This window comes from Macrosteles quadrilineatus, unplaced genomic scaffold, assembly GCF_028750875.1.
Source record: "Macrosteles quadrilineatus isolate MER2022 unplaced genomic scaffold, UCM_ALF_1.0 Scaffold_23__1_contigs__length_1887923, whole genome shotgun sequence".
Lineage (NCBI taxonomy): Eukaryota > Metazoa > Arthropoda > Insecta > Hemiptera > Cicadellidae > Macrosteles > Macrosteles quadrilineatus.
Genome location: NW_026542616.1, coordinates 946,728 through 965,697, shown reverse-complemented (window position 1 = coordinate 965,697; position 18,970 = coordinate 946,728). Strand labels below are relative to the sequence as shown.

The window sequence follows — 18,970 nt, the reverse complement described above, 5'->3', positions numbered from 1 at the left end:
CTCAGTCCTCAGTTTGTCCCTGTGTGTTTATTTGGGAGCTTTCAACCTAAAAATGTCTTAATATTAATTTACCTGAACTGTTTTTGCTGGCACAGAACTTGTCGAAGGTTGGCCAAACAGAAGGGGCTAGCTGATTGCACTCATAAGACGGGACCGGAGTAACATCGTTGTACAGAAGGGTTTCACTACTCATCTGGTTTTCCTTCTTTCCCCAACCTACAACCTGTGAGAATCATTTCAAACAAAAGAGTTATCAAAAACGATATACCGCTACATTTATGTCGAAATATCAAACTACTAAAATAAATCTTCAGTTATATATAGATTTTTAATATTACAGATACCTATTCCATCAAGTATGAAATTAAGCCGACAATATGCATGTGGGTACATCAAGTCATTGAATAGTAACTGCATTTATTTTTATAAATCAAACACAGCAAGTTGTTTGTTCTAAAATTCAGGTTCAAAATTTTTTAATAGTTACCCAACCTTCACTTTTGATCTCATATACAGGGTGTCCACAAAATAACTGACACATTTTAAAGTCAAATACTGATACCAAATAAAGACTATGTTCAATGTTTTATATATGTATTTAAAGCAAAAATTCGCAATTTTACTAGAAACTTAGTAGAACTTGATATGAGCACCATTAGTGGCCCGGCATAAATCTAAAAGAACTTTGACCTCTTCCAAGGTTTTTGTCAGTACTTAAGGGATATAAACGGTGGCATTTATTGTGACATGTTCGAGGAGTACGTTTTCCCTCAGTTGGATGACATTAAGATGGAGAAAGGCCCTGTTAATTTTCAACAGGATGGAGCACCACCACACTAAAGTTTGTGTGTGCGAGAAGCACTAGATTTTCGTTTCGAATATCGCAGGATTGGAAGGGAAGGGCCCATCAAATGGCCTCCTTGGAGTCCAGATATGACTCCTCTGGACTTTTTTCTTTAGGGGTCAGTAAAGAATGGTGTCTACTCGGTGCAGATTCGGGATCTGAATCACCTCCGACAGAGAATAATCGCACGTGTTGGTGCAACATCCCCTGAAGTACTGACCAAAACCTGGCAAGAGGTCAAATTTCGCTTAGATTTATGCTGGGCCACTAATGGTGCTCATATCGAGTTCTACTAAGTTTCTAATAAAACTTGAGAATTTCAGCTTTTAATACATATACAAAACATTAAACATAGTATCTTATGTGGTATCAGTATTTGCCTTTGGAATGTTTCAGTTATTTTATGGATACCCTGTATTATTCGTTAAAATGCTTAAATGAACACAAGGTTTAGTGTAGCAACAAGAAATACCTTAAGTTCATTAGTGTGAAGTTTAAAAGGATAAACACTATAAAATGATGCGGTTTTATCAACGGTTGACCTATAAAGATTATATTTTTACTGTAAGGACTGTGCGAAGAAAATAGGAGGGAATATTTGATGACAAAGTATTGCTGATAGCTTGACCAAAATAAGTTTTTTTGTTTACCAGTGTCTAAAAGCTAAAAAAATATTAAAAACTGGCTATAATTTTGATGTATCAATGTTTGTACCGTTCCTACTACAAGTAAAATTTCCTTAAATAGATGTAATAATTCCTAAAGCAGATTAAGAAGTATAAACAATTTTAATATGACTACAATTTGCATGATCAGCCAGTGAGAACTCATCACGCACAGGCAGAAGTCCAGTTTTTACGTTGCAATGGTGTTTTATGACTTGTCATAATAAAGATTGATTTATCAATTTGTTGATAGTATCATATACTGTATACCTTAATTTCTACTATACTTACAAACAAATTCTTGTCTTTTATGTAGTTTGAACCATCTAAAAATCCATGACAGACTGGCATTATGAACTCTCCTGCCTTAATTTTCACATCCAGCATCAAAAGCGCAATGTCGAAAAGAAATGTTTTCTGGCTGTATTCCCTAGGGAATTTTATCATCGAAACCTGTAAAGATCAAGTTCTACAAACGTCTGTGAATAGTATAGACCTACAAAACTATCACACCCTATAAAGAAATAAAAAATGTAAAATAGTATATTTTATAACCAGAGTAGAAAGGGAGTCATTTAAGACCATGATTGAAGTGCGAGATTTATCGAGTATTTTAAATGGTCGAGAATATGTATTCATTCAATTTCACTCGTGTTGTGAACTTTACTTTCTGCTACACTACAAAGACTAATTAATTATTTTCTTAATTAAAACAGACATTCGATATTTCTTTATTACAGATAGGAACATTACAAATCTTATAGCATTTTTTAGGTTATACCTTCAATTTAAAGTTAATACTCGTAGTTTACTTTGGTTGTACAGTTTTGGTTGTTGAAAATTGAAACACTTGACAAACAAATAACAAATCTTTGTTTGTTTACTTTGGCAAAATCTAAAAAAGATAGTTAAAATTTTCTTTCGCATAGTAAACATTCTTTTTCCGCAGTAAACAATGTAATGATGTATTTTCGTAGATGATTAACATGTTAAAAAAACTGGTCATTTCACAGTACTGTAGCAAAAAAGTTATATACAACAGTTATCTATATATATATAAGGCAAAGCCCTCACTGACTGACTGACTGACTCACTCACTCATCACTAATTCTCCTACTTCCCTTTTACCTAGGAGGCTGAAATTTGGTACGCTGATTCTTTGGGCATTAAATAGGAAAATTAAGTTGTTTTTATTCTGATCGGACTCTCGGGCTCCGCCCCAGTGGCTCTGGAATTTCCCATGTTAACCTTATGAGTACTCATATTTAAATGGAATTAATGAATCTTAACAGCTGTTTCAATTAAACAAGTTGGTTCTGTTCTATGATGTGCAATAGCATTAAAGTTACCAGGATTACCAACAGGGTGCAGCACTATTATTTTTTTTATTATTTATGACAACAGCTAATTTGCAACCAAAAGGTGAGTGAGCGTAGCAAACAACTTCAACTGGAGGCGAGTTAGCGTAGCGAACGAGCTAACTTGAAGGCAAGTGAGCGCAGCGAACGAGCTCCAACCTAAAGGTGAGTGAGCGTAGCGAACGAACTTCAACCAGGACGTGATTGACCCATGCGAACGAGCTCACTTATGAAGTAAAACGGGGCAAAGCCCACGGGTACAGCTAGTTTATTTATATTCCAATATAAAAGCTATGTGACCTTCTATAAATTATAAAGTGATTGTTATACTCTTTAGTGATAGAACACTATTTCAGTCAGCTTAGGGTAGAAATATTTTGTTATTAAATTATTTGTAAACAGTATTACGTATTTAATCGGTTCTATTAGTCCCAATTTAACTTTTTTTAGGGGATTAAGAACGCTGTCTTTCTTTGCCTTTATAAACAGATAAGTTTACGGATATTAAAGTCTATTTTTTCACGATTGAAAATGCTTGTAGTATTTATTTACAGGAAACACTTTCTACCGAAATTACTCAAACAAAAGGCTGCTTTCTTGTATGTATTGTATAACAAGGTACACTTATTTTAATACTAAACAAAATTTAAACCACTAATATTGCCATGCAATATGCTGAATAACTACCACTATTACTGACTCTACCTCCAATTGACAACATAAATCAAAGTAATCAAGTCATGTATCTTTTATGCAACCTTTTTATAAAGTTTTAGGCCGAAGTTTATATAAAAAAATATTTAACTTGGGAACAAAGTCTACTCACATTGCGTTTTTCTTCAGTGTGCTCATGTATATCCCATGACCTGAAATATTTGCCCAAAGCCACTCGTAGATCGGCCACATTTCGAACGTTTTCCACGCAATGAGCCGCTAAAAAGTTAAACATATTGTTAAAACATATGTGCCTCTGAGACACTGCTTTACAACGCTCTGCTCTAAGAATGTGTTTCAAAGCAGTGACTTTCGGAGCAACGCCTGGAACTAAATGAATCGGTAAAAAAGAAAACTATGATTCTGGTAACAGGATGCCGTTTTGTAAAATACTCTTATTAGTGTAGTGGCTTAGAGACAATATCAGCAAGGATCGTGACCTGATGGATTAAAGCTGCAGCTTTTGCACATTTCTTCTATACCCTAAATACAAATAATTTATGGGGGGGTGCCCGATTTTTAGGTCCGCCATCTTGAAATACGACGCCATCTTTGTTTTCTTTAGAGGAATTGAACTATTCAATGAAAATTGCCTAATCTCACCGAAAAGGACACATTTACGCCATTTTGTATATAACATATTTTGTTCATAATTAAATTTGCTATAAATTGAGATAACAACCACTTCGATAACTTAAATGGTCTTGAAGATATAAACTAAAGTTGAAAATTTGATATATTCCTCTACGCTACATGTAGTTTTTGATATATATCTCCCAAACGTTGAACGGTACGTATCTGATATTACGATATATTTTATTCGTAATTAAATTTGCTACAAAATGAGATGAAAATCTCTAAAGTAACTTAAATAGTTTTGAAGATAAAAACCGTTAAAGTAATACATTTTATCAATTCCTGTATGCAATAGGTCCGTAGTAGTTAGGGCCGATACTTGAGGCGTAACATGGGCTCTTATGGGAAATAGATTTATTGCCTTAATGTTAATAATCTATTATTTTTCTTTGAATACTGTAATATGTATAACTGTTTAGCTATCATTTTACTGTCAATGTTTATGGTTTTAACTAATGTATGTTTTAACTAACTAATGTATTCAACTAACTAACTAATGTTTTTAACTATGGGTTGTTTGTTAATATCTATATAACTGTAGTAGGATCCCCCCGGATTGAGGCCAAACCACCCCTAGAGTGGTAGTTTAATCCTCAGAGGTAGTGAATACATATATGTTGAATGTTAGGGGTTGTTAGGGGTAGTTTTATGTTTATATAGGAGTTATCAGTTGATCATGTGACCTTTTTATATGTTGGTACTTTTATTAAACTATTTTTGTTTATTTAATAATAGATAAAAAGTGTGAATCCTGACCGGGTATCGAACTCCGCTCTCCTAGATGTGGTTCCAATACCCTATCTATAGGGCTATGATGTCAGTTATAGGTATGGTGTTTATAGTGGTAAATAATAACTTTGATTTCTTAATTACATATAGTATAGTAGTACAAAAGTGTTGGTGTATTAGTAAGATATATTCAAATACAGTGCAAGTAATAGTAAAAAGTACAGTGCTCAAATTTCAATACATTAGTACAATCTGTTGTAGTGAATCCCCCATGTCAAGTTAATAGTTACAGAGATACAGGTAAGCCAGTATATACATTCATTACTATAGAACAAGCTTTATCAGGTGTTCTATAGATGCTTTGTTATTCAATACATCAATAAAAATAGCTCAAAGCAGATTTCATACCAAAAACATACCAAAAACACCCCAACCAGAAATAAAACAATCGTTGTCTGGTAAGGATCGGACCCACAACCTCAGAGAACAATGTCTCACACATAAACTCTTAATAAAAAACTAAAGCACAAGTTAATGCCACAACCGGAAATGAGACAATTAATAACTGGTAGGATTCTAACCTTTCTAACCTTCTAACAAACCTTTGAGATCAAGGACTCACACAACTCCCACTACAATACAACACCATACCAAGAATCAATACATCACCCCAACCGGAAATGAAACATTTGGTGATTGATAAAGATCAAACCCTCAAACCTCCGGGATCATAGGTTCACATTCTAAACAAGTTAACTACTCCTACTTCAATACTAACACTCAAAATATCACCCTGAAGCAGTTGGTGATTGATAAGGATCAAACCCATAAACCTCTATAATCAAAGACCCACACTACTCCCACTACAATACAACACCATACCAAAAATCAATATATCACCCCATCCAAAAATAACACATTTGGTAATTAGTAAAAATCGAACCCATGAACCTCTGAAGCCATCCATAGGTTCATACACAAACAGTTAACTATAATACAACACCATACCAACAAAAAAAACACCCCAACCAAAAAATTACATGTTTTATGACTATATAGGATCGAACCCATGAACCTCTGACTCATACACAGCTTCATACACAACCAACCACTAGAAAAAAAACTTAAATTCAAACCACCCATCATCTCAAAAGTACATAACATATGTAATATGTAAATTTAACATCCAACATTTGGTGGCCTTTACAAAGGCCATTTTTTATACTCAACGGTAAAGTTCCGCTTAAGCCTTCTTTCAGCTGTTTTTAACATTGGATACATAAATTATCATTTGTTTCACAATTGTTATAGACTAAAGCATATAGATATGTATAAAATAAAATTAAAATATAATGTTTTTTTTACACACCCTATATATGTAATTAAGAAATCAAAGTTATTATTTACCACTATAAACACCATACCTATAACTGACATCATAGCCCTATAGATAGGGTATTGGAACCACATCTAGGAGAGCGGGGTTCGATACCCGGTCAGGATTCACACTTTTTATCTATTATTAAATAAACAAAAATAGTTTAATAAAAGTACCAACATATAAAAAGGCCACATGATCAACTGATAACTCCTATATAAACATAAAACTACCCCTAACAACCCCTAACATTCAACATATATGTATTCACTACCTCTGAGGATTAAACTACCACTCTAGGGGTGGTTTGGCCTCAATCCGGGGGGATCCTACTGTCCGTGTATCTTAAAAGTCCCCGACCTTTGTTTTTCATGCACGTATTGCGTTATAAGACTGCAACTCCACACATCAATACTGGACCTAAAATAGTACTTTCTAGACTAGTTCTTGACTTTTCCTCCCAAGGGGGGTCGGCCCACAAGGAGTTAGTTGGAAGTGTTAAATAAAAGCATAGGCCATGATGCGTATCAAATTAAAGGGATTTACTAGTAGAACACGTTACCACAAACTGAACTATAAAAGGATAGGTGGGTCAAAAGTTATACAATTTTATAGTTTTGCTTTTTTATTAATTAATCAACGGTCAACATCATTTCATCTCATTGCATAACATATAACAAACGGAACTTAACAACTAGGATCATACATAACCAACAATAATATTAACAAGCAAAACAATGATCAACAAGAATAAATGTATGTATAACTAACTTAACAAGAATTGAATAAAAAAGATGTAAATAAATCTGGAATTCCATAAATTGATCGGTTTAGAGTGATAATATTTATAAATTCTATCAACATGCATCTACATTTTAATAAATATGTAAGCAAACAAGAAATGCAATAAAAAACTGGATCACAGGACAACTCTATAACGCACTAAGGATTATGGAAAACAAGCAAGCAGCTCTTTCTTAAAAGTAATTAACCTTGAGGAGAAAAAGTCGAGATTTTGAAGAATACTGTTTTCCAAACGATTTAGTCTTGGTAGCTAGCTGTTGTAGGCATATACTGTAGAATGATATCCCCTTTCAAAAAGGTCCTGGGATCAGGATGGTCTGGAGCAGCGAAAATTGATTCTGCTCAGCAGCTCAGGAGAGTCAAGTTCTGCAATGAGAATCTTCCTCAGGAAAACCAGGTCAGCAATACGCCTTCGAGAACTCAAGTGGTTTAGCCGAAGATGCTGTCGAAGATCCTCAATGGGTACATCCCTGAATGGGTATCCCAGACGAAGTCCTACGATTCTAAAAAAAAAGAGCTGCACTCTTTCGATGCCCTGTGAAAGACCAACTGTATAAATGGGGACCATACAAGAGAACAGTTTTCCAACAAGGGTCGCACTGGCTGAACGAATAACGTCCTTAATGCACACAGAGAAGCCGTTTCTGGATACTCTCAGAATGAAACCAAGGGCTGAGTTCGCTTTCCTTGTTGACCTGTTAACTTGATCATCAGGGTTGAGAGATGATGTGAATGATACTCCAAGGTCGTTGACAGAGGTGGATCTAACAAGTGCATTCCCATTTATTGAATAGTTAAAAAGAGAGGTTGTTGACTTGTTGAGGTCCTGTTGAATGAAACTACCATGCACTTGGATTCATTCAAAAGCATTCCATTTTGCATAAACCACATTGAAATTTCATTGATGTCCTGCTGGAGGCACTGAAAATCTTGCAATTACTTCACCTCTCTGTATACTTTGGTATCGTCAGCAAACAACAATAGTCTAGAATCTTTGACAACGTCAGCCATATCATTAATCAATATTGAAAATAAAATTGGTCCCATTAGCGATCCTTGAGGTACACCAGAAAAAGCTTCAAACTCACAAGACTTCGCTCAAGAAAATTTCACGGTTAAAAAGCGATTACACAAATAGTCCTCAAATCATACGAGTATGATTCAGTGATCCCCAATCCACCAAACTTTGCCACAAGATAAGTGTGACTTACACGGTCAAATGCCTTGGATAGGTCCAAATAGACAGACTCGTCTTAATGGTTACGAGAAAAGGCTTGCATAATGTCATCCTGGTACAGAACCAAATTGGTCGAGGCAGATCGCCCTTTCTTGAAGCGTCAGCAAACAACAATAGTCTAGAATCTTTGACAACGTCAGCCATATCATTAATCAATATTGAAAATAAAATTGGCCCCAGTAGCGATCCTTGATGTACACCAGAAAAAGCTTCAAACTCACAAGACTTCGCCCAAGAAAATTTCACGGTTAAAAAGCGATTACACAAATAGTCCTCAAATCATACGAGTATGATTCAGTGATCCCCAATCCACCAAACTTTGCCACAAGATAAGTGTGACTTACACGGTCAAAGCCTTGGATAGGTCCAAATAGACAGACTCGTCTTAATGGTTACGAGAAAAGGCTTGCATAATGTCATCCTGGTACAGAACCAAATTGGTCGATGCAGATCGCCCTTTCTTGAAGCCATGCTGACAGGGCACGATGACATTGTCCAAAGAGAAAGAGAGTCTACGACGTAGAATTGCTTGAAATACCTTAGCCAATGCAGGTTGTATCACCACTGGACGATAATTCTTGGCATCAGATGGGTCACCTTTCTTGAAAATTGGTAGCGCATATCCATTTTTAAGAACCCAAGGGAATTATCAAGCTTCATCAAGGGGTTGAAATACACCGTAATATGTGGAGCAATCACACTGCAACCATCACTTTACAGCCACCATCAATCCACCACCACCCTTTTTGAAACTGGATATCAGAGAGCGGTCAAACCTATATATCTTGTATCCACCAAAGCTTATGGAGTTTTCATCCAAACTTTGACTGGCAGCCATTTATGACGTCCACTTGATTGCAGTAGACCACGGTGTGCTTTCACTTACATCACGAAGAGCCGCTTTTGATCTTCTACTACTCTTCAAGATCATCAATGGTCAGGTGGACAGTCCTGAACTTCTTGAACTGATTAACTTTCATGTCCCAGTCTCCACCCGAAGATCTCGACCCTTCTCCAAGCATCACCAGCCAACTGCCTACGCTTACCATAGCACAGTTCCCCGTTTACTTCGTCTGGGAAACGCAGCTCAAATTGAGTTCTTCGGGCCTTCCTTGCCACTCTTTAGGAGAGTAGTGTTTAAGTGGGCTGCTGACCAGATCCAGCTTTAGTCTTTGTGCTTTTGGTGGTGCCTCTAGAGGGCTACACTTCAAGTGCCACATGTGCAGTGAAGTGAGTGTGTTTTTGGTGGTGCCTCTAAAGGGCCACACAATCAATGAGAGGAAGTGCCAACTGCCAAGCAATATTATTCTGTCAATTCAAGTTTTTCTTTTTGTCTGAGATTTATCACTGTATCGATTTCATTCTTAATATTTTAATCCCTGTTAAATTTTTTTAAATCTTTATCAATTGTTGTTACTCCTTGTTGTTGTTTTCTATAGTTTTTAAGGATATATTCCTTTCAATTATTCGTGTTATTTATATTGTTGATTGATTATCTTCTCGAATATTAATATCTTGTAATATAATAATTTGTAATATAACGGGATTGTTATTTATTTATATTGTTATGTATTATATTGTTATTTATTTACATTGTTATTTATTTTTATTGTTATTTATTGTTGATTTTTCTATCGATTGTCTTATTGATCTTGTGTTTAAGCTGGAAACTGTTTTCCGCTCTTTTTCAAATGGCTCTGTCGTTGGTATGTATGTATAATGCACAATGCATAATGTAATCTTGTAAACCCACTTGTAAAATGGTGTTTGCCGTTTAATAAAAATGAAAATGAAATGAAAATGAAAATGACTGGGTCGTTATTTTAAACTCCAGATTGCGGCAACGTGTTTTACTGATGAAGACCTTTAATTTTATATGTATACATACATTTATTCTTGTTGATCATTGTTTTGCTTGTTAATATTATTGTTGGTTATGTATGATCCTAGTTGTTAAGTTCCGTTTGTTATATGTTATGCAATGAGATGAAATGGTGTTGACCGTTGATTAATAAATAAAAAAGCTAAACTATAAAATTGTATAACTTTTGACCCACCTGTCCTTTTAAAGTTCAGTTTGTGGTAACGCGTTCTACTAGTAAATCCCATTAATTTGATATGCATCCCCTATGCATCCTATGCTTTATTTAACATTTCCAACTTACTCCTTGTGGGCCGACACCCCTTGGGAGGAAAAAGTCAAGAAGTACTTTAGAAAGTACTATTTTAGGTCCAGTATTGATGTGTGAAGTTGCAGTCTTCTAACGCAATACGTGCAGAAAAAACAAAGGTCGGGGACTTTTAAGATACACGCACCTATTGCATAAGGGAATTAATAAAATGTATAACTTTAACGGTTTCTATCTACAAAACTATTTAAGTTACTTTAGAGATTTTCATCTCATTTTGTAGAAAATTTAATTAGAATAAAATATATCATAATAACAGATACGTACCGTTCACCGTTTGGGTGATATATAGCAAAAACTACATCTAGCGTAGAGGAATATATCAAATTTTCAACTTCAATAGTTTATATCTTCAAGACCATTTAAGTTACCGAAGTGGTTTTTATTTTATTTTATAGCAAATTTAATTGTGAACAAAACATGTTAGGCCTACATACAAAATGGCGTAAATGTGTCCTTTTGGGTGATATTAAGCCATTTTCAATGAATAGTTCAATTCTTCTAAAGAAAACAAAGATGGCGTCGTATTTCAAGATGGCGGACCTAAACATCGGGCACCCCCCCCCCCATAAATTGTTTGTATTTAGGGTACGGAAGAAATGTGCAAAAGCTGCAGCTTTAATCCATCAGGTCACGACCATTTCGCTAAGCCACCACACTATATTCAAAAGTTATACTTGTATCATTACCTGTTAACACAAACTGGTCGTTTATCAAACTACCACCACATATTTGGTCCCATGTCTCTCTCCCTTCCACTACATTACGAGAATAGAGACCTGCATGCCAAGGGAACGCACCGACATTGGCCTGCACTCCATCCACGATCAGCGGAGTCAGTTGGCTGACCTCGTTTGACGCACCACACACTGAAATAAAAAGTAGACAAGATAGTTCCAGTTAAAATACCTCTTAAAGCAAGGAGTTTACTTTTAGACGATTATGAGTGGTGATCATCATGAATTAATTTTAATAGATTCAAATCATAAACTGCAAGAAAATTGGGAGATGTCATATAGAAGTAGGATTTTTCAACGATTCCATGGACGAAAATGCACAGCTACTTTGGCTAGCAACCTTGCTTCAGTCCCATCATACCACCGAGTATGTTACTTTATGTAATCTGGCAGATTTTACAACATACCAACGAAATCAACTTGACAAAATTTACGAAAGAGTTTGAAATATCTATGATAGCATGGCAGTAAATAACTATCTAACTTGAACCACTTGAACTTTGTGTTTGAAAGTTGGTACAAGTTTTGTTGTCAACGTCTTTCAAGCAAGGAGTAAACATAGCGTAGTTACCCGCAGTGCAATAGAACAGCTGTTGGTCCCATGAGCCACTGTTAAGACAAGTCAAGTTGGTGTACCCCGGTTCGTAGGCAGGTCGGTAGTTGTATTTGCATCTGGGTATAGCAATGGTACCGGGCTTAAACTGATCGTCTCTAACGACTTTGTCTTGGTAGATGTACTGAACCTTCATATTGTTCGGCGCCTTCAGTGGGGGGCACAGCTTTTCTGAAATAAATATACCAGTTTGATTAATATACTATAGTTACCCTATACGCAACTCATTGCTGGTATAAGACCATCAAGTGTATTATCTTGTCATTACTGTCACCACATGTGACTTATTACGTAACAGTATTTCATTATCTTTATATTTCATGATCAAAGACACGATTGTGTTTTCTTCAAAGCACTCAATCTACTACAAAGCCAAGAAATGTTGGTCGTATCACCCCTTCCCTTTACAAGAGAATCTATAAATCTTAATCAATTGACATCAAAATGTTCAATTTTAAACCTATTTTAGAATTATTTTGTTACAGGCATTATATAACTTGAGCTATTCACAGTTGTACAAATCCCAAAGAGTTCGCACTCTGTATCATACTACTTAAGATGATCACCTTCGTTATTGCTTGCCATATTTGCAACAATATTTGTTTTACCACTCTCTGCTAAGTCTTTTGCTAGCCTCGCCTACTTGTAGAAAATTTTTCATCGAATGTGTACTAATTACCCAAGTTATTGGTAACCCAACCTAATCCAACCCAACGTAACATATCCTTACCTAACCTAACCTAACCCAACCTATTTTTGTTAATTTTGGCGCTAAGTTAAATAGATTTTCCTACGCTTTTCCGAGCCGTTTCTCCGTTAATTGCTTACTCCAAGATCCATCAGATCTTGAAAAATCTTGCATATTCTTGTTCAACCTGCTCTACCGGTTAATTTGAGTAGAATATAATTTTCCGTAAAATAAACTTTTCGGGGTTTTTATGATTTTCCGGGTAAATGGGTCATTTCCGAGAAAAACGACTACAATTTTTGGAATCAGCGTGAAATTTCGGACATTTAGAAAAGAAAAAAAAATTGAATTTCGGGTGAGGTCCAGAGGTTGATATAATTACCAGCAATTTTTTTTTATTTGCACATTAAATGTTTGGAGAAAGAATCATGGGGCTCTGATTTGGCTACATACCTGGAGTGCAGTAGAACAAAGGGTAGTCCCAATATCCATCGTTGAGGCAGGTAATGTAAGAGTATGGTATCTGGTAGGCAGGCTTGTAGTTGCTCTTACACTTCGGTGATGCTATCGTTCCTGGCTTCATAGACTGGTCACAAGACACTACCTTGCCTTGGAACGAACACTTGATATTGAGGTACTGTGACTTCAATGGAAAACAAGGCAATCCAGCTGAAAAAATAAACGATTATCAGAAAATGTTTTCATAAGTAAAAGATCTGACAATAATTAATTATTGGATAAAGTACATATCTAAATGAAAAAAAAAAACTCCCCACAACGCTCACGAAAACCCTGCTCAGCGTAAGCCAGCTTTGATAGGTCTCAAATAAATAGATTAAATGCATTTTATTTTATTCTAAATCTCCTCGCCATTGTAACACGCCTGCAGCAACTTGCCCTAAACATGATATCGACAATTGTTAAGTTTAATTTGCTTACGTCAGTTAATTTATTGTTGGTTGAACTTGGCCTAATTTAGAAAAGCTATGTTTCCCCCCTAACCCCCTTTATCCCCCAAAAGATTAATTAACTAGTTAGCCATTACGGGTACTTTACCAACTGTAGACCAAGGATTAAGATGTCCTTCTCCCTCCGAAGCCGAACCAAGACAAACCTGGTTGCCGGCGGTTGGTCTTTTCCGGCCGGAGCGCTAGTGTCGCAATCGCAGGTGTCTGACTACAGTTCTGCTTGTCGTCCGATCAGCTGATGGGGTTGACTCTTACCTTATACCTTAATTGTTGGCGGTGATGTGGGTTATTCCCACAATCGTAATAAACCCAAATTTTAAAATTACGAACTTGTTTAGGTAGTTTGTGAACAAGGCCTGCTGAATATAATATAATATGATGTAAGTGGCCGTGCAATTGCATGAACGTTTCTAACGTAAAGGCAAAGCGTACAAATTAAATGATCTTGAACATATGTATATACATTATGGACAATATAACACGAGTAAGCCGTGCTGTCTAAACTGGATTAAAGATGTGTAAAAACTCCAAAACGAATATGAAAATTATGACTTGCAGTCAGATCTTTCTAGAGCTATAGGGAACGAGTGATCCTAGGAGTAGAGCGTGGGACTTCGGTTCCTGAGGTCAAAGGTTCGAATCTCATCAGTCACCAATAGATTTGATCTACGTAATAATTCCGCTACCCAATGAGCCTATCCTTAAAACATCTGTAAAATGGTTCTGGTGTAGAGCCTAACACCCTAAGGTGTAAAGGTGAGACATTAAGTACAAGTAATACAGTTATTGATCTTTTCCACACCATGTCTTACCTATACACTCTGGCAGAGACGGAGACCAGTTCCCGTCCGTACAGAAGGACACAGTATCGGTAGAGTTGAGGACGAACCCATCATCACATCCGTAGTAGAGATCCCACCCCGGGGGAACTGGGGTCCCGGGGACTATCTTGCAAGCGGCGTTGGATACGTGGGGAGGACATCTCTTGATATTGGGTGAGTATCTTCCATTGACCATTGGCTGTGGGAGAAGACAGCTCCTCTCGTCTGGGCTGCTACAATCATTGTCAAAGTTAAATTTTTAGTGATGGTAAGTTTATAAGTAAAAACAAAGGTTTTCGTGATGTTTTGGGATCTGGAATCTCCTAATGGTAAGAAAGTTACTGAAACCTAACACAATTAGTGTACAAACCCAGCCAAAGCCAAACATGGTAAGCTGGTTTACTAATCTTGGTATATTTTAGGGGCTTCCTCAATTGAGGACGTGCTCAGACAGGACATCCAGAAACATCGTGAACAATAAAATTGTTAATGGAAAGTGGCTGCAATAATCTCTTAAAATGACAGGAAATATTTGTTAGAAAAACAAGTTTAATTCAAAGTTTAGTTCAAGCTACACTGATTATTGTTAATGTGTTCAGAAATACGGGCATAATGCAATCTAAAAATACCGCAAACATTGAAAAATGCATTTTCTTGTTTAAGATCAATATTAATAAAGATTTTCCTTTATTTGTTTATTTTATCGTTCTCATATTGATTTTTATTTGTGTAACTTATCTAATAGCGGTTTTAATAAGCACTAAGTGCATAATTACTAGGAACTAATCATGACCAACTGTAATGTAAACATAGACGATTATAATCAATGTGTTGTTAGCTAAGTAGCTCAGTAGCTATTATACTTGCTTATTAATGTCACATACCCCGATTGGATAAAAAGGTTTTTAGCTTTCAATAATTTCCATCAAATTAAATTCAGCTGCCCTGTAGTATCAATCTTTTAATTCATTAGGGTGGTAAAAAGTTGATTTTACGCCACACTACACTGTTTTAACGAACATTTCACGCATGGATTTTGTCCAGAAAACAGCTGTTTGCCGCCAGCTTAATCAAATGGGATTACATTACGCACTATTGTACTGAGTTTTTACCGGACCGCAACCAGGTAATTATATTTGACAATGAATGGTTATAAACAAAAGCATGACCTCTCTTGTACAGAATTGAAGGATTTGTACAGATTTTTTTGTTAGCCCTAGAGTTAGCCCTGTTAGCTTAGAGTAGTATGGTGTAAAATATCGTACGTCACTCATCCAAAATGTGTTTACTCTATGGTAATCCCGAACTCGACTCCGTCTCGCACGGGAACGACCATATTCATCCGGTAAACGCATATTTTTACGACTTAACGGAATATACTATTACATAGTAAAAATACTAGATAAGAAATATCAAGCTCTCAATGTTCCTTTATTTTATAGTTAAAATTTTCGCTTTTTGGCCCATATCTTATTTTAAACTAGTTAAACTGATAAAATATATTACTATATCAACGGATTTCTAAATGTTTTTATTATTATTGCTGTATCGAAACCTCTGAATGGGGACGCAGGATTGCAAGTTCTAGTGTTACTTTTGTTAATGTAGTCCGTGAATATTTTGCCTATTTTACGATATTCACAAGCAAGAAACTTGTATTTTGTTATTCTTAGAAAGACGGATTCAGGCGGAGAAAGCTTAGGGAGTGATCAAAATTGGCTGACCTTGGCCTCAACTTAGCCCTGTGAATATTTCCCACTCAATGCTATTTACATAGTCCAGTATGTAAAGTTCCACAGTTCTCGTTCATGGTTGGGCTCGAGATGGTATAAAAGGTAGAGCTCGGGGCTTCGGAGCCCTAGGTCCCGGGTTCAAATCCGACCAATCACCAATGTATTTTATCTAGGCCCTATGTGATAATGGCACGACGCGCTAAGACTAACCTGAAATAATGTGTGATAGTTCCGGGCAAGAACCTAGTGTCCTAGGATGTGAAGGACACACAATAATAGTCCTAATAGTTAAACAATTATCATTCATTCGAATTCCATAAGTGATGTTAGAGTTCAAACTTTGCATTAGTATGGTGTGTACCAGGATTAAGAGTTATAAATTATGCTTCATAGGAGAACGCTTCGTGTACGAGTTTTAGAACAACCAACAGGGAACTGCAGTTGTCCAGAACCATCGACTTTTTGTTTACAAAACACTTTAAAAAGCCTAATGTCATAGAAACAACACTAGTGCTGTTAGACAGTAAGGTCTGATAAATTACTGAGTAATGTGTTGCATTTCGTGGATTGAGGGTTAAACTCCGTCTCTGTCTGGTCTGATTAGCAAGCCCGATGAGAGAGACCTGGACTACTAACATGAGCTGTAAATGTTGACAAGCTGGATTGATTAATTGTGAGTTACACCTCATATCAGATGCCACGATACATTAGGCTCATATTATTTAATGTGTATGTTCAAAAACTGAGTTTCAATCATTTGATTTTGGTGTTGGGTTCGCAATATGAGAAAAAACTTTAAAAATCTATAGATAAATACTGAATAATCCATTGATTTCAAAGGGTATGACTTTGTTTAGTAGTGTGTTTCAAAATATATAAGCTATTTAAAAAAATAGATTGATTTACTTACCCTTGTCTCTTGGTCCTAATAAATCCATGCTTAGATGTTGTTGAGTTCGGTTCGGCTACCACTGATATAAAAATCACACATAAACAAATAAAGGTTGTTAATTTTGTAATTAGTTTTAAAACAGTAAGCTTGTTTAAACTGAATGCATTGTAATGTAGATGGAAAGAACAATAAAATCTTTAATAATATCAAAGATTGACATGTTTGCTATAGCACACTGTTAGACTACCTTGATATCACTTCTTTGCAGTGTAATATTTACCTTAAAAATATCTTTAACTACGACCGTTTATTAAAGTAGCCATTTCAGTTCAGTTCTCAGAATTGAAAAGTTTCACTTAACAGCTGTTTACTTTCATATCAGCATAGTTTTTTCCCATATCAACACAGGTAACGGACCAATGAGGTTCAAGTATTGAGAGAAAAGAATTAAAATTGTAATGCTTCGAACGTCAACTAATCAGCTAACATGAAATCAGCTGATTATACAATAAGTCGTTGCATCACTTTCAGTGGCACTGACAATAAACGAAAACATAACCTCTCTAAGAAGTTATGAGTAGTGATTGTTAGTAACTAAAAACCAGATTGTTAGTAATTAAAAAACTGTCGTAGGTAAAGTAGTGTACGCAACTCGCGTTAATAGTCTTTACGACACTCGTAGAAGTTTTTAAGGCACTCGCCAAGTTTTCTACTCGTGTCGTAAAGACCAACATAACGCAATCGTTGCGTAAACTACTATTACCTAACCTATAAATATTTTTAAACTGAGAAACTAAAACAATTTAATCCACTGAGAAGAGAGCAAAAACGATCGGAAAATCCCTTCAGTTTAGCCATGAGGAAACAAACACAACTTAACCGGTCCATCCTAATTTGATAGTAATTTTATTAGGCCATTCTAAAGCTATCTCTGTTAATAACTATTGTATGAGTAAAACGTGCCAAAGTAGACACAAAAACCTACCTAACACTAAACAGAAAATCGGGTAAACCGATCGCAACATTGTTCTCAACGTCAACACTCACTGGACATCGCGTCAGTATAAGTTTACGATTATACTGAGGTTCCCGACCAGGAAAACCAAGACGTGAGAGCGAAGTCCTTGGTGTTGACCTTGAACTCTATCAGACTGGTTCTTCGCAAGCGATAATAACGATAGAAATGTGTTCTGATTAGTCACAGGCAGTGTTGACCCTTAGATTCTGTATCTGAGTTGATGATAATAATGTTTTCCTAACCTACTTATTTATTGATACCATTGACTGTACACAGAATAGACCTAAATTTGAAGCCTAGAAAATAGAAGTTCAGGACCATCTCACTAGAGGGTACTAGTGTATTAGGTAAAATATAAAAACAATTCAGTATTATAGCAAATTGATTGATTTATCACTTGAAACAAAATATTGCCAATAGTTGACTATCTCAACAGATTGCACCAGAGGTTTTGGCTTCAATTTTTACATTACAAAGGAAGTCTATTCTGTGTATAGTCAATGTTAATACTATGAACACTAACAAATGATGGGCTATCAGCTATTATTTTGGTAAAAGTAATTTGATTATGGAATATTTTAATCAACCAATAAGCATTTTAAGTGATATAATCTGAATTTACAATTAAACGTGTGTAATTCCCAATGGTGGTTGATGCTTCCATATCAAGTATCAATTTACATGATATTGCTTTGTTGATTAGCGTACGCGGAATCAAATAACTGTGTGATGCTTTGTATAATTAGCAATAACTTAATCAGCAACGACCTTATAATGGATATAACATAATTACCGGGACGTGTGTACTAATATCATGCATCAAGGTTTTTAATGAGATACATCATATAAGTGATTAGGGATACGATACATTCGTTTATCATTATTTACTGTAAGTGAATTCTACAAAACAACAAAGTACAAATTAATAGCTGCTTAGTAAATATAT

General features: G+C 35.7%; 1 protein-coding gene across 1 annotated transcript in view; it reads right to left on the bottom strand.

Annotated features, from left to right (window-relative positions):
* The window catches only part of LOC129005546 (macrophage mannose receptor 1-like), a 43,878-nt gene extending 25,798 nt beyond the window's left edge, over positions 1-18,080 (bottom strand). The window contains exons 1-9 of the mRNA XM_054434455.1: positions 17,992-18,080; positions 17,025-17,085; positions 14,373-14,611; positions 13,046-13,261; positions 11,863-12,075; positions 11,244-11,423; positions 3,694-3,800; positions 1,801-1,962; positions 73-223 (exon numbers count right to left, since the gene is read on the bottom strand). Coding sequence (XP_054290430.1) covers positions 73-223; positions 1,801-1,962; positions 3,694-3,800; positions 11,244-11,423; positions 11,863-12,075; positions 13,046-13,261; positions 14,373-14,611; positions 17,025-17,085; positions 17,992-18,031 — 1,369 coding nt within the window. The 5' untranslated portion in view covers positions 18,032-18,080. The remainder of the gene's footprint in view (positions 1-72; positions 224-1,800; positions 1,963-3,693; positions 3,801-11,243; positions 11,424-11,862; positions 12,076-13,045; positions 13,262-14,372; positions 14,612-17,024; positions 17,086-17,991) is intronic.
* Positions 18,081-18,970: the final 890 nt, after the last annotated feature.